Here is a 20,692-nt window from a genome sequence, read left to right as displayed (position 1 = left end):
TGTATGACGCGTGAGTTTTCTCAATTTCCGAAGCGACAAACACGCGCTTGCTGGGCTGAGGACTTGTAAATCTTGGAATGGTGGCACCAGGCCTGTTTTCTTTCAGTGGCGATGTGGGATGCCAGCGAAGAGAGTATGATTCGTGTAGACGCGCCACTCTCTATTGGTGGTAAATTTTCATCGGTGTTTGTTTCTCTGCTTTATGATACCTCCAAAGACAGCCTAAACAATTAGGAATATGACCATCTGAAAGCCCTCAAAATATAGAATATCCGAATAAAAAAATATATGCGTCAGAAAGCAGAAACTTTGTAACTTCTGTACGTAGCCACTCTGGTAGTTCTGTATACATTTTTCGCAACGTCGACACCACGACCTCCCAGGCGCAATGAAGACTACTCTAAGAGCCTGTTCAGATATCTGGAATATCGCTGACACAAAGGCAAGGCGCATCGAAAATATTCGGTCACAAGACTGCTCTTCATGGTCTAAAGCAGCCAAAAATAGCTGGAGACAGGTTAAGGGGTATAGGAAGCGTGAAGAAAAACTTCAAAATTATTTTATGATAATACTCTCAACTTAATGGGCTCAACTGTTTATTTTTAGAGCTAATCTTGCGGTTGAAGTAATGGCTGAAAACGTGAGAACCACTCAAATACTGAATACGTTGATGTTTATTTAAAAGTCAAAAAGCAATAAAGATGTATATTTAAAAATCAAAAGCAGATACCTCAAGCAGTGCACAAGGTGTGTGCAATCGCGCAAGACAGGATAATAAAAAGAGGTGTTTTTTTTTTTCTTGAGTGCGGTTACAAGTTGGTCAATGATGTTAGTTTGTACGACTAGAGAAGACCCTACTTTGGTCCAAGAACGAAATATTTTATGCAAGTTGCATGAAGTGACACCCGATACCTATGATGCTAATGATCTCACTCTCCATTCACGAATATATTGTACACATCGTGACACTGTTAGCGCGAACACGACATCGGCGCATTTTCGCATTTTACTGCTAAATAGTATTATCGATCACGAAATTTTATAGCTTACACTGTAGACCTAAATTAGCTCTTTCCGTAGCAATAATGACTTGGATGGCATCCCTTGGTGTCAAAAAGAAAAACTGGAAAAACCAGCGATCGCTTGTTCGCGCTAACAGTGTCGCGCTCTGTACTTCGTTTGTCATTATAGGATGCAAGGAAAAACCCATACATGACTTAATGCTAAAGATTTTTTTTTTGGGGGGGTTGGGGGGGGGGGGGGGGGCATCGGCGTTCACTACTGCTCAGCATTACAAACCATTCGAGCTATGGAATGCACAGATTGAAAACTGTCATGGAGTGTAATAAAGAACTCCAGCCACGCTCGTTTGTCAACTCGCTTCTTTAAACTGAAACCTACCCTCCTTTTATATGTGTGTGTAAATATGTGTCTATTTATCTGTATATTTGAGTGCATGTGTCTATTTGTATCTTTTCCGTACTCCTGCGATAGTGCACGTCGGGCGTTGCAGTTCAATTAAAAAATAAATATGCATGCTAGATTCTACAATTTTAGTGCGTTTATTGGAAATGCAATGAAACAACGAGCTACGTACGCTTACCGGTAACCCAAAGTATTCTACTTAAACTTACCGCAAATAACGAAATAAAAACTGTACAAAAAGAGACCAAGACCAAGTAAAAAAAACTGACTCTTTGAGCACCGGCTCAAAGCTGAAATTTATTGAGAAAACACAAAAACCCGCAAGAACACGAACAAACTGCTACAACAATGTTTTAAACAAATCACTTCACACAGACCAGAATGTTCTATCTCGTTTTCATACAGCGCAATTTCTGGAGAACTGATGCACGTGGCCTCCTGGCTGCATCCCATCTATATGTATCGTAAATTTCTGTTGTCGTTTGATAAAGTTAGCCGCAGTACCTAGGAGAGGGATTTTGAGATCACGTGACTGGCTCGGTAGGGATGCGGGGAAACATGGCGGTGCCACAGTGAGTGAGCGCCGGTCGCTTTGGAACTAATATGTCGTTGTAGCTGCAATATCGGGCGCGTTAGTTAGCAACGAATAAGGCAGGAGGCTTCCGCTTTGCCTTACCTCACTTAAACCGCAAAGCATGGGCAATGACATCGCCGCATTTTTTAGATAGTGTTTCGATTCTAGGCATTCCTAAGCCTAAATGAACGCGATCATTGTCGGCATGGCAACGTCTTTGGAAAGCGGATTGTTGATAGCACACAAAAGCAGGCAGCAAGCAGGAAATATGCACCGAACATTTTTCCGCGAAATTAAGCGGAAAAATGTTCCCGAAATGTCCTCCTAACTTTAGTGGGAAAATGTTGGTAAATAATCATTATTATTTAAAGCCAGCATTTCGCTCGAGTAATATAGATCCTATTATTACAACCCAATGTCCTTTGTTGCACACAATTTCTCACAACAAATGCTTCTGAATAAACGCTATGAAACTGAGATATCATTCAAATGGTGTGGTTTAAAAATCAGAAGGCAGACGTGGCATCTTGCTCGAGATTGGACGGGGTTTAGTCCCGCAAGATATTTTTTTTTTACATTTATGATTACAATGCCGTCAGCTCAGATCCGGTATGTACATACCGCGCAAGTGAAAAATCAAGATTGAACCTCGGATCTTTTTTGCAGGTTTCCCCTGAGTTCTGGAAATACATGCTGGAGTGGCATAACTACTATAGAAGACAACGCGCGACGCCACTTCTCCGTTATAATTACAACGTAAGTCAATTGATAGCATTATGTTTGTTGTTTCCAATCATTCACTATGCTGTTCACGTCGGAAATTGCTCTACCAACTAGTACGCCATATCATCATCATCATTTATTATTCCTTGAAGGCCCAAGGGGCATCATACAAGGGAGTGAACACTTAAAAAATAATTTATCTAAAAAAAACACACTGTAATCTAGTTATGGGTTAGAAAAAATAAGCTGATGGCTGCAGAGAATTTCTTAGTATCAGATAAGGAAACAATTACGTCAGGCAGTGAGTTCCAGTCGTCAATCGCAAATGGTAAAGTAGACATTTGATGAGTGACGGTTGACGATGAAATCGGACGGAGTTTACAAGAATGGTCGAGACGAGGGAAAATGCGGTAAGGAGGTGATAACAAACTTTGTTTGAGATGACTGTTATAATAAAAGATCCGATGAAGAAGAGAAAGACGAGACACCCTGCGGCGGTGAGAAAGAGTGTCAAGGTTAGCTGATTGGCGAAGTCCTGATGTGCTTGCGTAAGGGGAATAGTCCGAATAAATAAAACGGAGGGCTCTGCTTTTCACGGATTCCAGGTTGTTAGTTAGGTGTGCCTGCCACGGTGACCACATGGAAGATAATGCATTCTTCCTTAATTACTACAACCACAGCATCATCTTTGTAAATCAGAGTGTTTGAATGTGAGAACTTACTTTCTAAACTATATTTAAGTAGACCACTCTAAAAGTTGACCGGACATGTATGTTTCTAAAACGTAGAAATATGGTATAGTAGTGCAAATAGGCAAAAACCTCGGCCAATTGTAAACAGGATGGTAAACTCGAGACTGCTAGTAAAAGCAAAATGCAAAGAAATACGAAATAAAGTGATGCAACGTCTGCAGTTTGGGGACGAGTGTAACCAATATCTGCGCGTTTAGGTTTTTTTTAGTTTTTTTTTAAAAGAATGTTTTAGATAGTTACAAGGTTTCGGATCCGGGTAGGCAGTTCCGAAGTGTTAGCACTGTGTATGTGTGTACCTTTGGACAATGTGGTTTGTTAGAGAAAGGGCTGTTTTAGAGTTTGTCTGGTCCTTTCTCGGAGGTCAATTTTGTTTGTTTGTGTTCAGCTGCAAACCCCTTGCGTTTAAGGACGGCAAGGTGGCGGTTGTACTGAACTATGACCATTTCTGTAAATGTTTTGTTGCCAGCGTAAGGGGAGATAAAGGGCAGTACGTTTCATCGAAAACCCTCAGCGAAAGGCTCAGGGAGTCCCTTATTATTTTAAATACAATTTGCTTGACATAGTACAACTTTTGTGCTAAAACTCTCAGTCTACATGTTTTATAAGACAAGAAGAGACTAATCTGCACGTTTGACACATACCATTTCGGGATCTGAACTAGATGACCGATTTCGCAGTATTTGCAAAGTCAAATATACATGGTATCCTCTGGAAATGGCTACCAACAGCACTGTCAGACTCAACGCACTCTTATGATAAAATAATGATGTGTAAAAGATGAGGAAATATACGGGAACCGAAAGTGCCCCGGGTTACCCAACAGATGGCGCCACTGAGTTTTTCGCGAAACAAAACAGTTTTTATACCCTCTTGTCCTGTCCCTCCTGGGTCAAATAAATGAACTATAAATTACCTTAGTGTTGTACACGGATAATTGAGTGTGACAAATGCACCACCTAAATAGTTATTCGTTAAACGTTTTCCCACACTCCGTTCATTGGCTTATTTATTTTCTATTTTATAACGGTAATGGTGGCCTACTTTGGCCGCGCTCTCACGCGCCGGGCAAATGCGACGGGCGAGGAGGATTGCAGAAGAAGAGAGGACATAAGACGACGGCCCAATGCAAGCAATTCACCTGTCAGTTCCGTCAAGTTGTTTACAAGACCAGTGTATAACCTTTCACAATAGGTCAAACTATAATCAAAAGGTATAACAATGTGAGAGGTCACGGTGCATTCACTGCGCTTGATTGATTTAGCGAAAGCACCCACACAGAGACGGATGACAATCGCCTCCATGTTGCGTTTTTGTCGCTGCTTATTTGGCGCCATACGCTTGCTCCGTCGGTTACGCTAGCGGTTTCCTTAAGGCTCTTTTATTCTCCAACGTTGAGCGCAGCGAACGCAGCTGAGCGCAAAACGAGCGTTTTTGATTGGCCGGTCAGCTGCAACAGAATTTCTGCGACCGTGGAGTGTCTGTGTGTGCTGCGATACGCCGCATATTCTACGCTAAACGTTTGAGTATAACAGAGCCTTAAGTCAACCATGCGAGGTGGGCGCCACAATCCGGAGGGAATGAAAAATATGAGTGGCAAATATTTCCCGATGGGCTGCGGCGTTACCCTGCTCTCCCCTACCAAGTGCTTTATCAAGAAAAATAAAACTGCAATGTGACCGGACGAATTTCTAATGCCTTTACCGATATTCACAAAGAGTTACAAACGTTTCGGACAGTTTTAGACTTTAAAAAAGTTAAATCCTCTCAGCAAAATCACCAAAGAAGCTGTTTTTTTAATATAAAACATCTCATTTCGCAGATACATTCGTGTTACTGACCTTCAGTCTATGGGGTCTCTTGCCTTTACGCAGAGTGGAATATTCATGTTAAGGAAGCTCCGCACATGAGAACATGCGACGTTGACAGATTGAAGCTAAGTAGTTATTACCAAATTAAGATATTCCTAAATTTCGTTTAAACTAACGCGTATTTGTTCTTTTTTTACCCGCAACAATTTGTAAAACCAAAGTCTCTATCTTGCTAAATAGGTATGAAGAGAGAGCATTAATTACCTCACAAGAGCTATTGCAATATTTGGTAATAGTCAACCTTACATGTTCAACGTGCTTTCAGAAGTCATCATTTAACATTTCGACTTAGATAACGAGTACCATGCAATCTTAAAAAAAAAAAAAAAAAAAACATTTGCTAAGGGCTGGTGTTCTTAAAGGTTGCTCAGTCAAAATAGTATACGAACTCCAAAACCAAATGTGGCTCCAACTAAAAGGGCCGAGGTTCGATGCCTTGGAGCGGACGCCGTTTCTTCTTGTTTCTGTAAATGTCGCGTTCAAGTGACTTCGAGAACACTGTTGTTTATTCAAGGTCCGAATGTTCTACGCGCCGAACGTTCTACGCCGATTGTTTCAGAGCCCCGAGCGTGTACATAAGGGGTTCCGCGTGGCAAACCGCGATCAGTCTCACCCCAGCGCTCGATCCTGCTGTTATGCCGCCATCGATGCCTGCGACGCTAGCCTTTTTCTGTCTTGTTTTGGACACAAGTTCGCCCCATTAAACGTTTAGTTTCCGCATTCATTCGTTGCCTCATCATCTGCCATTCGTGACATTTTGGCGGAGTCGCGGGGTACCGCGTTTCCGGCCCGTGAAACGTACCCCTCAGAAGATCTATTTGGCTCCATTTTTTTGAAGTCCACGAAAGCTTATCCCCTTTGACGAACATAAATGCTGGACCAGCCTCCGTACACAAGGCTTGCCCCAGGAATTCCCCTCTCGACCGTCGGAGCCAAGAGGGACTGCGGCCACGATGAATACCACGTCGCAGCAAGGCGGAACACCACCGACTTCCATCGCCTACGCGCAGGCCTTGCCACGGAGGCCGGCGACTTTCTAAGGCGACCTTCATGAGGATCATCGGGTAAAACCAGTTGAACTAGAAGGCATTACATTATATATATAATCATTGCGGATCCCAGGCAAAATACTAAAAGTTGTTTTATGGGTATTGTTTTACACGATGAATTATGTCGGGTGTTTGCAGGCCTTCTGGTACCGGCTTTGGGTCTAGTCGTGCTTTCTCGCGTGCGATGAGACGTGGTCGCCCCAGTATGCAAAGAGTCCTTTACCACTTCGGGATCTCCACTAGATGCCAGATTTCGCTGTATTTGCAAAGTCAAATATACATGCTATCTTCTGGAAATGGCTACCAACAGCACCGTCAGACTCAGTGCACTCTTATGATAAAATAATGATGTGTAAAAGATGAGGAAATATACGTGAACCGGAAGTGCGCCGGTTTACCCAACAGATGGCGCCACGGAGTTTTTAGCGAAACAAAACAGTTTTTATAGTCTCTTGTCCTGTCCCCCCTGGGCCAAATAAATGAAATAGAAATTACATTAGTGTTGACAGAAGACACGAAGTCGCGTCGGTCGCACTCTGCTTCCTCAAATGAATGGATAGATACATGTAGATTACTGAATGTAGGCGGCATATTTTTTTTTTTGGATCGGGCGGCGGTTTTCGCAGCTCAGACACCGACTCTAATATCAACGCCAGGACACCTCTTGCGCCATCTGTGTGTAGCAGCGTCAACAACACGGTTTCTGTACAGTGCGCGACACTGTTAGCGCCAACAACCGATCGCCGGTTTTTCCAGCTTTTCTCTTTGAAACCAAAGGGATGTCATCCAAGTTATTGTTGCTACGAAAAGAGCTCATTTAGGTCTATAATGTAAGCGATAACGTTTCGTGCCCGCTAATACTATTTAGAAGTAAAATGCGAAATTGCGCCGATGACGTATTGGCGCTAGCAGCGTCGCGATGTGTACATTCGTTTACACGGCGCATAGAAAAAACACGTTATTTTTTGTTTGCCTTTTTGTTTGAGAAAAGTACACGGATATTTGAGTGTGACAAATGCACCACCTAAGTAATAGTTCGTGAAACGTTTCCCCACACTCCGTTCATTGGCTTATTGTTTTCTTATTTTATAAAGGTAATGGTGGGCCTACTTTGGCGGCGCTCTCACGCGCCGTAAAAATGCGACGGGCGAGGAGGATTGCAGAAGAAGAGAGGACATAAGACAACGGCCCAATGGAAGCAATTCACCTGTCAGTTCCGTCAAGTTGTTTACAGGACCAGTGTATAACCTTTCACAATAGGTCAGAGTATAATCAAAAGGTATAACAAGAACATGTTTCATGTGAGAGGTCACGGTGCATTCACTGCGCTTGATTGATTTAGCGAAAGCACCCCCACAGAGACGGATGACAATCGCCTTCATGTTGCGTTTTTGTCGCTGCTTATTTGGCGCCATACGCTTGCTCTGTCGGTTGCGCTGGCGGTTTCCTTAAGGCTCTTTTATTCTCCAACGTTGAGCGCAGCAAACGCTGCTGAGCGCAAAACGAGCGTTTTTCATTGGCCGGTCAGCTGCAACAGAATATCTGCGACCCTGGAGTGTCTGTGGGTGCTGCGTTACGCCGCATATTCTACGCTAAACGTTTGAGTATAACAGAGCCTTAAGTCAGCCATGCGAGGTGGGCTCCACAATCTGGAGGAAATGAAAAATATCATAATTGGAAAATATTTCCCGATGGGCTGCGGCGTTACCCTGCTCTCCCCTACCAAGTGCTTTATCAAGAAAAATAAAGCTGCAATGTGACCGGACGAATTTCTAATGCCTTTACCAATATTCACAAAGAGTTACAAACGTTTCGAACAGTTTTAAACTTTAAAAAAGTTAAATCCTCTCAGCAAAATCACCAAAGAAGCTTTTTTTAATATATATATATATATATATATATATATAATATATATATATATATATATATATATATATATATATATATATATATATATATATATATATATATATAAAACATCTCATTTCGCAGATACATTCGGGTTATCGACCTTCAGTCTATGGGGTCTCTTGCCTCTACGTAGAGTGGAATATTCATGTTAAGGCGGTACCGCGGGAGCTCCGCACATGAGAACACGCGAGGTTGACAGATTGAAGCTGAGTAGTTATTAACAAATTAAGATATTCCTAAATTTCGTTTACACTAACGCGTATTTGTTCTTTTGTTACTCGCAACAATTTGTAAAATAAAAGTCTCTATCTTAGTCAATAGGTATACAGAGCAAGCATTAATTACCTCACAAGAGCTATTGCAATATTTGGTAATACAAAACCTTACATGTTCAGCGTGCTTTCAGAAGTCATTATTTAACCTTTCGACTTAGATAACGAGCACCACGTCAACCTTAAGAAAAACACATTTGCTAAGGGCTGGTGTTCTTAAAGGTTGCTCAGTCAAAATAGTATACCAACTCCAAAACCAAATGTGGCTCCAACTCAAAGGGCCGAGGTTCGATGCCTTGGAGCGGACGCCTTTTTTTTTTTTTTTTTCTTGCTTCTCTAATTGTCGCGTTCTAGTGACTTCGAGAACACTGTTGCTTATTCAAGGACCGAATGCTCTACGCGCTGAACTTTCTACGCCGATTGTTTCAGAGCCCCGAGCGTGTACATAAGGGGTTCCGCGTGGCAAACCGCGATCAGTCTCACCCCAGCGCTCGATCCTGCTGTTATGCCGCCATCGATGCCTGCGACGCTAGTCTTTTTCTGTTTTGTTTTGGACACAAGTTCGCCCCATTAAACGTTTAGTTTCCGCATTCAATCGTTGCCTCATCATCTGCCATTCGTGACATTTTGGCGGAGTCGCGGGGTACCGCGTTTCCGACCCGTGAAACGTACCCCTCAGAAGATCTGTTTGGTTCCATCTTTTTCAAGTCCACGAAAGCTTATCCCCGTTGACGAACATAAATCCTGGACCAGATTCCGTACACAAGGCTTGGCCCAGGAATTCCCCTCTCGACCGTCGGAGCCAAGAGGGACTGCGGCCACGATGAATACCACGTCGCAGCAAGACGGAACACCACCGACTTCCATCGTCTACGTGCAGGCCCCGCCACGGAGGCCGGCGACTTTCTATGGCGACCTTCATGAGGATCATCGGGTGAGGCCAGTTGAACTCGAAAAAAACATTCACATAAAGAAAAGGCCATACACACCGCTCCAAGAATGTAAAACGAGGGGTGGCCACCACAGCCCTCATATCCGCCTTAAAGAAGACCTGTCACCATCAAATCGAGCAAAGTTTTAAAACCCATGTCTCGCGACTACAGGAAGCTGGGTATCCGAAATCGCTCCTGGTAACGATCTGCGAGCAGGTCTGCAGGACAATCAAGCGCGAATTTGGGTCCTTGGCAAAAATAGGCTGTGCTTGAAACATAGTTGAAATATATTGAATATGCATATTAACTTTGTATACAATTTTTATCATTTTGTCCACATTCGACATATCCGTGTAAGGTATTCAAAAAATATCATAAACATCAATCAGTAAATCTTTTAAATATAGCGAAAAATTCCTTCACTCTCAAGATGCCATCTGTGTATTAAAAACCGGCTACACAATTTGTTTTTAATTTTATTTTCGTTTTGTTAGTAAATGGTGTCCTTGATTTCTTGAAGGTGCTGCTACATACATCCCAGAACTGCACATTAGAAACCAACACAAACAGCATATAGCACTGAACAGCTGATTCACAGTCCGTTGACTGCTCCAGAGCCTTATATAGCCTACATATTGAGGGTAATAATTTGGCTGTTGACCTCCTCTGCACTCATTAAGGTTCCAAGTGTTCAATCTTCTTCTCGGGATTCTGTCCAAGGGAAAACAGTGTTTTGAAGTTCGTGGACGATATCTCTTACTAAAAAGCATTGGTACAACGAATAATAATTCGGCGCAGTTGCTAAAAAAAACATCCACAAAAGATTTTGCCGTGCGTTTGTTTTTGCCTTATTCGTGTTGGTTCCTCTGGCTGCTTTTCTTTCTTCGATGATTGCTCTGTACTCTGTCAGCGCTTTTCCGGTCGACCTGTTGCGCTGGGTACCTGTTTTTTACTCTGTGGGAATGTTTACGAGAATATTTATATAAATAGCTCGAGCTGGTGTTTGCGAACAAGTCACAGGAAAAGAAAGCAATCTCAGCACCAACTTAAAGAACTTCAACCCACTCCGAACAATGTAGCTCACATGTAGATTCTGATATGTGTCACAATTCTTGCCAGAAGCAATGTCATGTTCAAATCGGAAATGCCAAATAATCCTGGCCACATCCAATACAATAGTACTGAATGGAAGGTTGCAAATATCACACAAGACATTTATCTGGTGGATATTTCTAAGGCATGTCGAGTGTTTTAAAAGGGTGCTGCTACCCCCTGCTGAGATTAAGAAAATACAAATTTATATTCATCACTTTGATGACAAGTGCTTGTTTCCGCATTGTGGGGCTCACTTTAAGCCCTGAACTGGCCATTGAGCTACTCATAACGCATGAATCAAGTACAGAAGAATGACGTGCCATGGATTTATTCGCATCCTTGCACTAGTGCTCGCTTCAGTCGCTGCACAAAGTGAGTTAAATATTTACAATGGTTTAACCTTTCATACGTGCGATATTGTGTATGACTTGTGTGTAAATCGTCTATGTTCTATTTTCGGCCTTGTATTTGGTGTGCATTCTTGTTCTTGGTAAAGAATGCTTACTGATCAAAGTTGCGTTTTTTTTTTGGCAAATAGCAAAAACACAACCTCCTTTGTATGGGAAAACACGAAAAAGTAACAAAAGTGAAGAACTACATTATGTACATAATATTATATCATCTCGCGCGTCACGTAAAAGACGTATTCCCGTCATATCACATGAAAAATGTGTAGTGAACGCCGCCCCCCGGAAGACACGGTAATCTGTGGCAGCCTTTGAGAATCTGTCAGGAAAGTTAATTCTAAAATGTAGCGACATCTGGTCACCTGAGGAATGTCGAATGCAATGGTTCAATTCTAGGTTCACCCGGGGTGATAACCGATTAAAAGGTAGAAGTCTGTCGTTCTTCGTACGCAAAGACCCGTGTGATTGGGGAGAGAGAGTGCAGGCTCTAAAGCTCGATCGCTCTCCTCTCAGCCGTCGCCCCTCGCACAACCATGTCGGGTGTAGTTGTCGCCCCCCCCCCCCCCCTTCACAAGAAACAATATCTAGAATATAGTTATCGAACCACTAAGACACTCGTCTTTTTTTATTGTAATAAAAAGTAGACAAAATTGTTCTAATATTCAATAGTTAGTTGAACAACACCACTCAAGACGAAACAATTTTGGCTTCTAAACAATCACGCGGTTCTTTTGTAAAAGCGGAAAATACAAAAGAAAAAATTGGTATGAACTCCTCTTTATATCATTGTTTTTGCAATATAAGGCATTGTTGATTACATCATTAAGGTGTTCGCGAGCACAGTGCGCAATTGGGTATGTGTATGTGTACATGAATAGCTCGAGTACCAAAGGTGAGCAAGGCGGAAAATGAAAAAGACAGTGAACAGAAACACCAGACCTCAAATAAGGAACCTCATCACAATCAAACTCAAACTCGTCACCAACAATGTAGCTTACATAGAGCCTTTGAGATTTGAAAGAATTCTCGAGAAATCCAATCTCATACTCCAATCGAAAGAGCATGAAGCAAAAAATAAAGGTCCTCTTCTATACAGTGCTTATTTATTAAAAGGTCAAAAACAACAAAAGAAATTCCACCAAGCAGATATTTGACGCCCGTCCTGTGTATGAAAAAGAACAAGGCGGTCTCTCGCGCAGATGAAAACAATGAATGACATTTGGCTTTAGATATCAAGTTCTCAACGTACCCAGTGCTGGACAACTATAAGTACACGTATATCGGTAAAAACAGCATCTCAGTTGAACTCCGCGCTTCAATAGACTACAGTGAAATGAAGGGTACTGGATTCATTCTTATCGCTACATTATCCTCCGTCGTAGTCCTCTCTCAAGGTAGGTTATACTCTGAGGTTTTGTTATTGATTCCCAAAATTTTAAATGAATTGGCATGCGCATACCGACTCAAGCCAGCCGCTTTTCTTTTACTGACGTGCGGAAACTTTGTGAGTAATAGATAACACTTATCTAATTCTAATTCCGTTGAATGGATATTTAGATAGCGATAAGTTATTCAGCCCCTATAGGCATCTGGAGTCCCTGCTGAATGTGAGTAATTTGGCAAGTACACTGCGACTTCTAGCCTGGGGTGTTGAACGTACCTCGCTCAGTAGTTAAACTAGGAATACGACACGAACCGGTACTATGATCATTCAGATCAAAATGGGCACGTCTGGCAATCGAAATATAAAATCTTCGACTCTGCGGCTAAGAATAGCAACGTTGCCTGCATTTGTAGGAGAGAGGCAAAGAGTTTACCAAAAGGCGAAATGTATTACTCTCCATCTTTTCCCGGATTATTTAAAAGTCACCACTCCATTTACGCGGCCGTACCAAATATTAATCATAGCAAGGAGCACCGCTGTGTGGCAGACACTCCATAACTTGTGCAGGATTCGGCGAATTGGCTCCGAAAGTGAGTGAATGCGCAAGACACTTGTTGTATAGTATGGCCTGCGTGTACTTGGCATTTATTAATGAGCAGCGCACACGAGAAGTGGGATAAGTGCGTGTTATCTAACACATTGTGAGATCCAGGATGTAGTACCGGGATCAAGTTTAGTTATTACTCTGACAAAAAAAAAAACGATCAAGTTTTCGGCGAAGTTTTCTTATTAGAGTAATATTTAGAGACTGTGAGCCGGAGGTCGAGAGAGCTGTGAATGCGTTTAGTGGGTGTATGCACAAGTCTGTACTAAAGCTACGGTAAAAGAGTATATTCTCCGTGCCACTAGTTGCGTGCAGTGCAGTCGAAGGCAACGCCAGGCGAAGAGAGAAAGGGCGAGCACTGGAAAGGCGGGACGGGAGAGGAGGGTAATGGAGGGCGAGGGAAGAAAGGGAGAGCACTTGCAACGGTAGAAAGGAGAGAAGGGTTCTCTCCTCGTCCCCAGCCTTCTTAGTGCTTGCCCTTTCTCCCCTCGCCTGGCGTTGCCTTCGTCTGCACTGCACGCAACTAGTGACGCGGACTATAGAGACCAGAAGATATTCCAGTCCCAAAGGTCAAGTTTCAATAAGTTCAATATCGTATCAAAAGCAAAAGGTTCAATTTAGAGCGTGTTCACTGTTGGCGATATAATAGAAGATGGTTCCATCGACTTTGAGAATATGTGAGAGCGCAATGTTTAATCGCTAGTGCCCTCGGGCTCGTACCAACGAGGAAAGTCCTTATCTTCGACGGCAACATTTAACCAATTGACCGCTATAGCCACCTTCTTTGTTGATTGCATAGTAGGTTGGTAACAATGCTGGCCCTGATATCACTAGACATATTCTTGATAAGGATGCAACACTCCACGAAGATAGCACTGTAGCATCCAGGTCATTAGAACCAATGGCGTCTCAAGATATTCATTTTTCACCACGCGCCCTCTGTTCGACTGTGTTCCCTGTATTTATGTTATTGTTTGGCCGAATTGAGCTTTTTTTTTACTAATGCGAGGTATATCAATCCATGCATGCGATGTTGGAACGTGCACTGATGTAAAAACCTCTGAGATTGTATAAATTGTTATAGTATATTCTGGTATAAGTATTCAGGTCTTCAGTCAGTTTACGCTTCGGATAAGTGCCAACAACCATTGCAAGAAACTCAAAAGCGAAACAAATATGTGTCTCAAAGATGTTCCATTTTAATACCAATGTAATTACTACTAATAATAATATTAAACTTTTTTCAACCTTTAGTTGTGAAGGTTTAACTATCTTCGGTCAAGAAGGTATTAAACATTCTTGTCTCACTCTATAATAATTAAATATGTTACCTACATCGTATGTTAGCACGAGCCGTGTAAACCATTTTATACTTGCTTATACTTTGTATAGGAACTCCTAGGAACACTGAACTAATAATCATAGTTATAAGTCCCTGAATTAGAAACCCGTAGAAAAAAAAATGACATTCCCCGAGTAAAAGAAAAGGCTTATAAAGCGTTATCTGCGTCGTGAGACTTGTTTCCAGTAAAGATCGGTTTCTAAACATCCTTTTGTTTCGGCAAATCGTCCCGAAATAGGAGCACAAGGCAGAGGTACGCCGCAACCATGTGATGAATATTTCTTCGATGAGTTTTCATCTTACGCCATACGTGCCTTCATCGGGGATCATAACTATACCATAGCCTTAGCTTTTTTACTCAGACATCAACCCATACTTGAGGCTCCATATTTCTTTCAAACACATCTACCATCATCACTTATCTCCCTACTTTGAGTATCTTTTTTTTTACAGTCGTTGAACTAATCAGTTTATATTATAGCAATCCCATGAACGTAACATTGAAAAACTTTGCGGCTCCAATCTACGCCGTGACGGTGGTTGGCCAGCGAAGCTGTGCTATTTCCTGCATGTTGTACTGCCCACAGCACTATACCGAATTCTGCCGCTAGTCGGAGCACGTCGCCGTTGGTCGTATTGACGTTTCTTTTCCCTTTGCCGCTCTTAGTATTCACGCTGCTCCTTGGGAGTTCTAACTATGCGCAGCTTACCCATACCGGTGCAGCAAAAAAACAATAAAATCAGTCGCTATACTAGGTTTCACCTTACGTACAAGCACGGATGTTACGAACCATCGAGCGGATCCAAGGCCGTACGAGTGACACGTGACATTGGAGAAGGGCCACAGTGACGCGCGAAAGCGAATCACTGGCTATGTCCACATAAGGGGATTGGCTAGGATTGCTCGTTGCGTCTTCCGCGTCCCGATATAAGGTGAAGCGGACTATAGAAAAGGCTCTTATTTTATATATTATAGTGGCTTCCCTCCTCACGTCGCAAGCTGCCGTCGCCGCAGCAGCTTTGTGCAACAGCAATCTTTACCGGTAAACGGTGAGCGCTACGCGCTTTGCATGTCAGCAGGAGAGCCTTATCTTCAATTATCTGGTTCGTACGCCTGTTTTCTGCTTGTGCTTTATTGAAATGCTTTATGTTGCATGCGCGATGTACGCACTTTTCTATTCAATCGCTGAAGTGTTTTTTTTTTTTTTTTCCGTGGGGACGCCGACACGGAAAAATTTGACCAACGAGTCATATGCAGCTTCGCTGTAATACATGATTTATACTATTCGACGGCGGACAGTTTAAGCTGGAATCATTCATGATTTTAGAGACAAGTAGAAAATCTTTCGAGAAATATATTTCTTTATTAACCAGTACTTATCACACGAACATAAACGTCGTGTCTGATAATAGTAAACTGGAATTTTATGTACCAGCATAAGTCTTCTCTGTTGACTAAGCTGAGGGTATAATTATTTGTACAGGACAGGAGCTTGGGAAGTCCGAATATATACCTAAAAAGGTAAGCACCTTCGTTCCCTTAAAAAGTAATGGTAAGTCAGTCTATTTTATTTCTGTTAGTTAAAATTATCCAAGAATTCTATCGATCTCAGGCAACTCTTTTTAGCTCTTGGTTACCATAGACTAAAAACGCATTTAACAAATAATCAAGTTGTACTTTTAATCCGAATAGATTCGATAGTTCAAAGTTCTCTGGGAGGCAGTAGGGACTATACCTGAACCAAAAAACTGAAGTACATGCGCTTCAAGCAAATTTAATATCGCTCCAAATAAGATTTAAAATTCTAAATAATTTATTGTTTATGGTTGAATCTAGCCCATTTTAAAAAGCGCAAAGATATGTTACTATATGTCTACAAAAGAACGTTCGTCTAAAATTGAATATAAACAGGAGGAGCTAGGTGATCCCCCAGGCTTTTAAAATGCATCTTAATACATACGCTCACCAGGCAGATCTCAAAACAATCGAGTTTCTTTTTGCCTATCACAGTTTAGTGCATTCAAACATCTAATTACATCTGCTCACATCCAAGCTTACAACCTTAATGGGAGCGCGCTCATAATTTTTAAGAAGCTAAAATCAATGTTTCCACGTAAAAGCCACATTTAAATTTTGGAAGATTGGCCCAGTATATTCATTTAACCAAGAGATTGACAAAAAGAGTACTATTACGGTGAGTAATCCTGGTTTCTTTACTGAACATTGTATTTTGACATCCCTAAATATTTTGCACTTTCATAAAGGGAGGCATCCAGGAATCCTTCGTGAAGTGGCACAATGTTTATCGAAAAAAGCACGGGACTCCAGAACTCCAGTATCATAGTAGAGTAAGCTGTGAAAACACCACCTTCCTCATTTTTACAAACTTAATAGTGCGATTTCAATCACTCTATGTTATTTGTCAAGCACTCACGTTTATTTCCGAACACAAACTTGTCTACAACAAGTAAAGACAACTCCAATAATAGCCTTCTGCGTGCTGCCGTCTTCATCGACTTGTCTTTGGAACACGTCCTCAGCATGCGCAGTGAATCTTTCCGTCTTAAGTAGCAACACGCTACTGTAACTGCCTATGTAAATTTTAACTGTAATGCGCAACGTTTTCGACATCTAACTTGCCACTGTATAGTTCTCTTACTTTTGTTATAAATTAGCGTTGAGAGTAACGACGTAACTTTTGTCGTCTGTTTTCACGCTTTCTTCTTCATTCAGACATTATATTGAACGAGTAAAATCCACCCCTTTTTATGCAGTTTTCAAATGATGTGTTCTGAAATATTTATTGTCATGCTCGTCTTGCGACAGCTCGCACGAAATTTACTACACTTTGTCTCAGCTTAGGTCCGAGCGTGGCCAATGTTACGAGCCGAAAGGCCAATCTAACGGCGAAAAAGGCGCACCGGCATGGCTTGTTCTCCGCAGTTGATAGGACCAGCGACGTTCGCGGTCTTTCTGCGTGTGCTCCTCCGCTGGCTCGTCTTATCGAGAGCGGAGAACGCCATCACGTTGCGCTTTTTGCGCTGTTTGATTGGACCTTCGGCCAGCCAAATGCAGCTAACGGAGTTCCCGATTGGGCCGACAGGGGCGCCGCGTCGCTGGCTTCTCTCTCGTACGTCCATCCAAAGAGCAGATTCGTAGGTCTACCCAGCCGACTCCGACCAAATTGTTATGCCCATATTCGCCGCTATGATTTTGAGCGCTGGCGACCTGTATATGATCTTCGCTACCGAAAGCGATGGACTCTGGGCTCTTCCGACCAATCAGTAAGCGAAGGGAAACGACCGTTTTTGTCTTTTTTGTTTTGTTTGCGCTCGCTCGTCATTCCAAGCTTTCAAACCGTTCCGCGCGTGATAAAATCGAAAGCGCGGATTTTACGGTGCAACGCTGCTGCGCGGTTATAATAATTAGAGATGTACGTCTCTAATTGGACAGAGATTCTGCCGAGTGTGTTGCGTGCCTCATGACGGCGTATTACAAAGTCTACAGCGCGGTGAAGTGGTGTAACAATTCTTCAAAAGAACTCGGAGTGCTCATTTTTCCAGTTTCCAACAGACGACAGGTGAACCTCTATATACTTTTTTTTTTTTTTTTGTCAGCGCTCGAAACTTGAATTTTCCATTAGAGCATCGAAATGGATTGCGTATGCAAATCGCCAGGACTTTGGAAGCCTGCCCGGTTTACCGACGAGCAAGCTGCCCCAGCGTCGTTGGTGCAGCGAGCACTTCGGCGCTACCGCGTTTGCCAGCGGTGGGAAGATTCGTTTGTGGAAAAACGCGTGCCCCACCGCTCTTGTTACGAATCCGTTGCTGCAAGGACTGGTTCCTCTGGGTGAGTTGCTGTCAGAGCAATCTTCAGTTAATTTGACAGCGTCGTTTTTATATTATAGGATAGAGTACCGATAAAACACCTACAGTCAGATATGTAGTCGCTCCAAGACAGTAGTTGTTTTCTTTATTTCTTAATTGCATTGCCAATTAGCGAGTTTGTTTATGGTTTATTTATCGTTTATTCTTAAGCAGCTCACCTGCAAGCCTTTTCCTGTATTTCGGTGTTGATTTGTTCGTTTGGGTATCCAGAAGTTTTGTTTGTGGGAGTTGTTTATAGAGCCATTTAGATAATTCGATGATAAGTGCTTTTTTCTTAGTTTGTACATTAAAGAAATTAATTTCGCTCGACATATTTGCCAACTTTACCGCGTTTACTTCCTACTACAGTTCTTAGTTCCCCTTCGAGGGCGGTGGGCCGCCAACGGAGTTTGTAGATACGTGTTTGAAATACCGCAACTCATTTGAATGGGGTTCAATAAAAAAATAATTTTCAATGAACGTGCTGTTTCTGTTTGATTGCGCTGGTAATATTACGCGAAGCGCAGTTGTTGTGAAATATACACCAACTCATGTTTACAAACAAACCGGAGCGCCCCTAGCGGACGCCACCGGCGCCGCGCATGCGCGGTGGATGGTGGGCAAGAAGCTCGCCGTCGCCCATAAACAAACCATTGAATTGCGTTGTTGTCGGCGTCGATGGGAGTCCCCGTGCTCTTTTTCGCGTTGGAATTGTTGATGCTACCTCCTCCTAACAATGTTTGACTACTTGAGCGGCTTCAACAAAACTAACGAGGCAAAACTTTGCGTGAATAATGTGACGTGCGGCGATTCATTTCACGTGGACGCCGCAGAACGGGCGCTAACGCCTGACTCCCACGATGAGATTCTGGTCGCTGTTTTCAGACGCAACGTTGCTCGGACTGCAAAAGCGTGGACCGTAGCTAAGATGGTGGACGTCGATACTGAAAACCGCAAGTAGAATCGGGCATTACAAGTCAGTGATGGCCACCGGTAACAATAATGATAAACATCTTCTTGTGTCTGTTTACACTTAGCCTACTTACCCCAACCAACCTTCAAAAGTGTTTTGAGGCCTGCACTTAGTTCTTATCGCAATTACCGGGTCAACGTTTGGTTTACGGGCCGCTGTCGTTTGAACGAGCTGACGACAAAAAGCAGCCAAGTTTCAAAGAGCAGACGACAGTTCGAACGCATGCGTAATGGGGTACGGGCAAGAAGCACCGCGTCCCGCGTCAACAAACCACTCGAATGTCACGTTGTCGGCGTCTGCATACTCTTTTTCGCGTTGGAATTGTCGATTCTACGTCCTCATCGCAATGTCTTACCACTTTAATCGCCTAAGCGAAATTATCAAGGCTCGTTACGCCGTTAAACTTTCCGTAAATAATTTGACGTGCGGCGATTCATTCGCATGAACGCCGCAGAATGGACTCCAAAACCATGATGAGATTCTTCCAGCTATTTTCGGCAGCGACGTCGCTCGTGTTGCAAAAGTGTAGAAGGTAGCGGCGATGATCGACGTCGATACTGAAATTCGGAAGCGGAAACAGACCAAGCGTAACAAGTCGATGATGGCCACCGGTACCAATGATCAACATCTTGTATCTACTGTTTACACCGAGCCTACTTAAGTCTTTTGAGGCCTGCAGTTGCTTCTTATTGTAATCACCGGGTCAAAGTTTGGTCTACGGGCCGCTTTTGTTTGAACGAGCAGACGACAAAAAGCAGACGTTTGAAAGAGCAGACGAAAGTGCGAACGATCAGGCGGCCGTGTCACTGAACCCGTGGGTGGTTCGGACAACTTGGTGGTTTTCTCTCGTTTATGTTCGAACAAAGCAAATACATCTGGCGACCACATTGGTGGTTTTCTCTCGTTTATGTTCGAACAAAGCAAATACATCTGGCGACCACAAAGTGTTGCCCGCGCACGCAATCGTAGTTCGACAGCGTCTGGTTTGCCCTTTTCACGGCTACTATCCACGTTCTCGGACGAACGGAGGGGGCAAAAACACATGAGAACTGATCTTCAAACCTTTCCAGACTCTCTTGGTACAACCCCCGTCGCGGCATTTTGACGAGAAGGCAGGTTTTTTGTCTCGTTTCTTCCAAGGGAACACAGGAATGCACGTCTGGCACGGCGACTTCTGCCCACCGCCCCAGACCGGAAGTGCGTCCGGCGCGCCACCACCGCGGCGTGACGTAGGAGAGTTGAGTTGGTGTATATCGCGCGCGGCTCGTCTGCTAGACCGGTGCCGTGCTGGCCGCTCACAGCTGTCAGCGCGGCACCAGTCTAGCAAACAAACCAGAAAAAAAAAAAGCGGGGAGGGGGGGGGGGGGGGAAACTAGGGGGAGGAGGAGGAGGCGAGGAGGGCGCACGGCGCACGCCAATAGGGAGCCTCCCTACACGCCAACGACAGTGGTGGCGCCATCTGGCAGTCTTTCGAGACCAATTTTCGACTCCGACCGTAGGTATGTTCGCTTTTC

General features: G+C 43.2%; 1 protein-coding gene across 1 annotated transcript in view; it reads left to right on the top strand.

The window, feature by feature from the left end:
* Positions 1-11,988: 11,988 nt before the first annotated feature.
* Positions 11,989-20,692, top strand: part of LOC115326514 (Golgi-associated plant pathogenesis-related protein 1-like) — a 33,092-nt gene continuing 24,388 nt past the window's right edge. The window contains exons 1-3 of the mRNA XM_029987423.2: positions 11,989-12,402; positions 15,823-15,860; positions 16,604-16,687. Coding sequence (XP_029843283.2) covers positions 12,342-12,402; positions 15,823-15,860; positions 16,604-16,687 — 183 coding nt within the window. The 5' untranslated portion in view covers positions 11,989-12,341. The remainder of the gene's footprint in view (positions 12,403-15,822; positions 15,861-16,603; positions 16,688-20,692) is intronic.

This window comes from Ixodes scapularis, unplaced genomic scaffold, assembly GCF_016920785.2.
Source record: "Ixodes scapularis isolate PalLabHiFi unplaced genomic scaffold, ASM1692078v2 PGA_scaffold6__148_contigs__length_123643588, whole genome shotgun sequence".
NCBI lineage: Eukaryota > Metazoa > Arthropoda > Arachnida > Ixodida > Ixodidae > Ixodes > Ixodes scapularis.
The sequence above is the reverse complement of the archived record's forward strand: the minus strand, read 5'-3'. Positions and strand labels throughout refer to the sequence as shown.